Below are 5,291 nucleotides of genomic sequence, written 5' to 3'. Positions count from 1 at the left end.
TGCCCAAAATTACATGTGATCACCTCTCACGCAATAACATGAAACCCCAAGATTGCGTTCGGACTGACTTCCCATTGCCTGAAATTGCATGTGGTAGTCTATCACGCAATAACGTTAAACCTCATGATTGCGTTTGGATTGCCATTGGATTATACTTTCAATTTCCTTTGCTTGGCCACATGTGTCCCAGTTTTCATCTCTGGGGAGAATATATTTCATAGGAGGGGAGAATATATTTCATATTAATAAATCCTCCCAGAGAAATTAATTAGATTGTCGGGGTAAATGTGCCTTCCCAAGGAATTTTCTTCATGGAGGGGAATAGAGACCCCCGAGAGCTTGTAAACTTATGTATTTTATCACTTCTTGGCCATTTAGCTAAGATCAAGTGTAGTGTATTTTGAGCTGCAAAGTCTTCATCCTGCATGGCCACTGGTTGGGAGATTCTGGAAGTTACATCGAAAAGGGAAACTTTTCCAGACTCTAGGAAACTTTGTTTAATCCAGGATTTAGTTTTTATTTTTCCTTATGAATTTAGTAACTATTCATTATTAGTAATTGTTAATTTTTTGTTATTGTCCATTTTTGTTTGTCTTCTTATGTGGTTGATGATGGTAACTGAACAGTGGGGGTTTTCCTTCATTGCATTGTAAGTCACTTGTTTCCTCCTTTTTTAAAAAAAAAACTTTAGCACACGCTGTTGTCAACAATCCAGAATTGTGACACTTTCCCTTTTCTGAGACATTGCTACATTTTTTTTCTTTCACAATTAATGTTCTGTTTGCATTTCAACCCAAGGGAGTTGCCAGAAGGGTTGGCTATATAAGCCACTGGAGATCCGAAGGGATCTCTACATCATCCACCAGGGAGCTGCAGAGATGAAAGTGTTGGTCTTCACCCTCCTCTGCCTCTTCATTGCCATCAATGAAGCCAGAGTATTTACTAGATGCGAACTGGCTGCGCTGCTGAAACGCCATGGAATGGATGGCTACTATGGCTACAGCCTTGGCAATTGTAAGTTTGCTCTCCTTTCTCTCCATCATTACTTTGATATGTTTTTTTGCTTTTGAAAAAAAATTTTGGGGAGGGATTTTCCCTTCTTGAGAAACAATCCACAGCCATGCAGATTCATCCTAATGGCTCTCATACTTTGGGCCGCATCTGCACTGCAGAATCAATGCAATTTGATACAGCTTCAATTTCCATGGCTCAATGCTATGGAATTCTGGGATTTGTGGTTTTGTGTGCTCTGGTGCCACAACAAACTAAGAATCCCAAAATTTCATAGGATGGAAACTGAATAACGAAAGTTAGGATGTCTAAAATATATCACTAAATATATAAAAAAAATAAGGAAATTAATAAACCACATTTATACAATTTAATAAAATCACTAGAAAAATACATAAGCAATTAAATTCGATAATGAAGAACCAAAGTCTTTAATGAAAGGGGAACATTTGCAGTCTGATAAGTTGCAGAAGCTCTTCTTGAAACAGACCCTTAAAGTAAAATCCTTAATAGGAAAGGAGTCAGTTGGCCTTTGTATGGTACCAAACCACCATCTGCCCACAGCCAAACATGTTTCGATCAAAGTCTTCCCGGGTGACTGAGCTATTCTTCCTTGGTTTGGGCTTCCTTGTCTTCAAAAAACAAGTCAAAACCTTGACAATGCTTATTTTCTAAAATTAACATCAATAACAATTAGTACTTACCACAAATAAAGTACTCTACAGATAGAATGAATTGTCTACAGAACCCCTTCTCTGTCATGGCTTTTTTAAGAACATGCAGAGACAGTTCTTAAATAGCAAAGTATAAATCACCTTACATCTGTTGTAAATTACAGCCTCTCTACATAAGCCCTTAGTTCAGCAAAAAAACTAAGTGCAAATTTAAAAACAAACGACAGATCTTTAGCAAACCATACGATGAACCCTTTGACAGATTGACCATAATAATACAGTGGTGCTAATGAATTATGTGGATATGTAAAACAATTATTGTATTTAAAAAATCAAACAATGGCCACAAAATATTTCTGGCATAGATGAGAAAGAGAGTAATTCTATAAATTCATAGTCTCTGGACCCGATATTGATCTTATTTTATCAAAGTGGACTTCAATAGGCATTTAAAAGAAAACTTTGTTCTGTTTCTCTGTAAAATTAAGAGGAAAGTTTGATTTAGCACAGAATTGCAAAACTGCTTCTCCCTATCTTTTCCTTCATTCAAGCCTTTTTTAAATTTTTCCCCAGGGATCTGTATGGCTTACCATGAGAGCAGATACAATAGCAGGGCCGTGGGGCCACCTAACTGGGATGGAAGTCGTGACTATGGGATTTTTCAAATCAACAGCCGCTGGTGGTGCTCTAATGGACAGGGCAGAACTGCCAATGGTTGCAGTAGCTCCTGCAGTGGTAAGCAATGTGCTCTTGTGGGGTGAAGGCTTGTAACATTTCCCAAACAGTATGGGTGGATGATGTTTTGTTTTGTTTTAAATGTGAACCATTCTCCTGTTACTACCTTGCCCAAGCTGCTTACTTGTCCTTAGCAGAAAATAAATCCCCAGTGTTTTTCCAATGATAGAACAATCCATAATTTTGCCCTGTGTTTGTATTCACTGAAATGTCTCCTCCACACGCATAAAACCTAAATCCTACTCAAGCTACTGAAGCTTTGTGTTCGAGCAATGTTTGAAACAGCTCTCTCCAATCTGATGCATTTAAAAGAAATTTAGGCCTTTTTGTTGTTGCTGTATGCCTTCAAGTCATTTCTTGCTTATGGAGACCCTATTACAAGCTTTTCTTGGTAAGATTTGTTGGGGCGGGGGGCAGATTGCCTTTGTCTTCCTTTGAAGCTGAGAGTGTGTGATTTGACCAAGGTCACCCAGTGGGTTTCCATGGCTGAACAGGGATTTGAACCCTGGTCTCCAGAGTTGTAGTCCAATACTCAAACCTCCACACCACACTGGCTTATCCCATAATCCTTTACAATTGACCATTTCCCACCACAAAGATAACTTTTGAAGCAGCTGCAAAGATTGCCTCTTTGTGTGCTCCCACGTAACATGAGGTCTATGCACAAGGTGGCTGGAAATTCCCCAGAGATAAAATCAGTGATAACTTACGTACTTACCTACTTATTCTGATTTATATTATTTTGGCCTCAATCCAACATGGCTCATTGTAGTGTATAGTTCAGCATATGGAGCTACTTCTATTACTGCTCCTCAGTCCTACAATAGATGTGGATAAAGCCCCACCTCCAACTTGGCCATTCTGCACCTGGTAGGGAATGGGAGCATCCACAGTAGTGCCTGGCTATGTTCCCATAACCAGATGCAAAGAGATTACCTCAGCTGATGATTTCCTCTGGGCTCCTCTAGAGCTGCAATGGCTGAGGCTATGTTCATGCCTGGCTATGGGCATGTAGCCAAACACCAGTGTGCTTCATGGCTACATTAAAGGCTTCAATAGGACTATGGTAAGTCTGGAAGTGAGGTTTTTGTAACTGCAGAGAGGTGACGTGAACGCCAACCTCCATAGTGACCACAAAAAAACCCATACCCATGTGTATGCATGTGTATGTTCCCAGCAGAACACTGGCCATTAAATTAATTTATATATTTAATTTATTTTAATATTTTAATTTATTTTATTATAACATTTTCTGTTTTGGTGGCAGCTTTCACAAACGATGACATCACAGATGATATCAACTGTGCTAAGAGAATAGTCCGTGATCCCAACAGAATGAATGCCTGGTGAGTTCATCTGTTCACGATCATTTCTTGCCTCACATGCAGATTTTTAAAAATGGAGTATTTCATACTTTAGAATTCTGGATGAGGGAGACTCAACTTGTAACTTGCAAGTTAACAATAGGGATTCCATTGCTTCGTCTCAGTCAGGACACATCCAGCTTCTGACATTGCCAGCTAACAGTGCTTCTCCTCTTACTTCTAGAAGCCTTGAAGGGGAAGTAAAGCTAGACTCTAGGCTTAAATGTCATTTTTTTAATTTTTTTTTTAAAAAAAGGCTTTTTCTGACACTTTGGCTAGGTACTTAATGGCATCAGTGCTCATGGCCACATGTCTGATATCCTCCAGCCCATGCTGGAGGAATCTGATGCTCATTCCATTTTAGTTCACCCCTCCAAAACCTGACACCTCACTGGGAAACTTGATGGAAGTATCAGAGCCCTCAAAGGCACACTGATCAACTTCCTCCATCCCTAAAATTTTCTCATTCTGTCTTTTAGGGTAGCATGGGTGAACAATTGCAAAGGAAGAGATCTCTCAAGCTGGACCCGTGGCTGTCGACTCTGAATGTGATGTTCCTAAATAATATCCAGCATTTATCTTGTTTTTCCTTGGAGGAAAGTGGCTCCTAATTTTCCCTGAACAATCAGCTTTCAGCTAATTCTTTTTATGCAAGTCTTTGTGTTTGACAGCCTGCACAAAGAAGAGATTTCCTTGCTCTGCTTTTGAATGTGAAGAGATCAGAAATTAAACATGTCTGTAGGTGGGGAGGTGGGTGATTATCTTGTCTGATAATGTGGGTGCCTCTCTGCTCAAAATTCTTCAATAAACTGAATATCGATTCTCATATTTTGCTTGACGCATGACCGGGGGGGGGGGCAAGAAGAGGAGCACAATGCATTATGATTTCTCACTTCTGCAACTGCTCCTCATCTTTAGAAAACAGTTGGGCCACACCATGCCTGTGAAGCAGCCTCCAAAAACCAATCTGGGCATACGTTCACGATAGTTTCAGAAATAAAGCTACAGAAGAATGTTGGCCATTCATCACAAATGCACTGACACTGACAATGTCAATAAATGGCAGCATATATATGTCTTAAATGAATGAATCAATGAATTTACTTCTGTGAATTCATAGTTATATAGGACCCTCCCATTCATCCATCCAGATTTGTTGTCTTTCATAGAATTTTGAGGGAGTAATGTTCCGTTGAGGACACAAGTTTCCACATTAAGTGTGTTCCTGGATTTGACTCAGGCCCTTGGAAAGTCAGGTGCTGGCAGTGGTCCAGAACATGTTTGTAAACCTCCATTTGATACTCAAAAGATCCTCAAGAAAATGCAACACAGAGAAGGGATGGCAGTGCTACCCATTGGATGTATAGATTCACTGTTGTCAGCTGATTCAAAGCCGAATTTTGTTGATAATCCCCCCTACAGTAATCTTACTGAATCATAGAGACCACAAGGGCCACCCAGTCCAACCCCGTGTCATGTAGGAAGACACAATTCAATCCCTCCCAAC

General features: G+C 39.9%; 1 protein-coding gene across 1 annotated transcript; it reads left to right on the top strand.

Annotated features, from left to right (window-relative positions):
* Positions 1-866: 866 nt before the first annotated feature.
* Positions 867-4,610, top strand: LOC149322849 (lysozyme C, milk isozyme-like). The gene is made up of 4 exons (XM_089509529.1): positions 867-1,014; positions 2,259-2,420; positions 3,688-3,766; positions 4,264-4,610. Exons 1-4 carry the CDS (start codon positions 879-881, stop codon positions 4,328-4,330), a joined length of 444 nt encoding a protein of 147 aa, XP_089365655.1. The 5' UTR covers positions 867-878; the 3' UTR covers positions 4,331-4,610.
* Positions 4,611-5,291: the final 681 nt, after the last annotated feature.

The sequence above is a fragment of the Sceloporus occidentalis genome, unplaced genomic scaffold (genome assembly GCF_023333645.1).
Source record: "Sceloporus occidentalis isolate IW3139 unplaced genomic scaffold, rSceOcc1.0.p SCAF_1, whole genome shotgun sequence".
Classification (NCBI taxonomy): domain Eukaryota; kingdom Metazoa; phylum Chordata; class Lepidosauria; order Squamata; family Phrynosomatidae; genus Sceloporus; species Sceloporus occidentalis.
Note: the sequence above shows the minus strand (reverse complement) of the source record. Positions and strands in the feature narration are given on the sequence as shown.

Bases quoted from the DNA above. Each gene is read 5' to 3' on its own strand.
- LOC149322849 (XM_089509529.1), top strand. From the start codon at position 879: ATGAAAGTGTTGGTCTTCACCCTCCTCTGCCTCTTCATTGCCATCAAT. The intron at 2,421-3,687 runs GTAAGCAATGTG...TTTTGGTGGCAG, and splicing joins TTGCAGTAGCTCCTGCAGTG to CTTTCACAAACGATGACATC. The intron at 3,767-4,263 runs GTGAGTTCATCT...TCTGTCTTTTAG, and splicing joins CCCAACAGAATGAATGCCTG to GGTAGCATGGGTGAACAATT.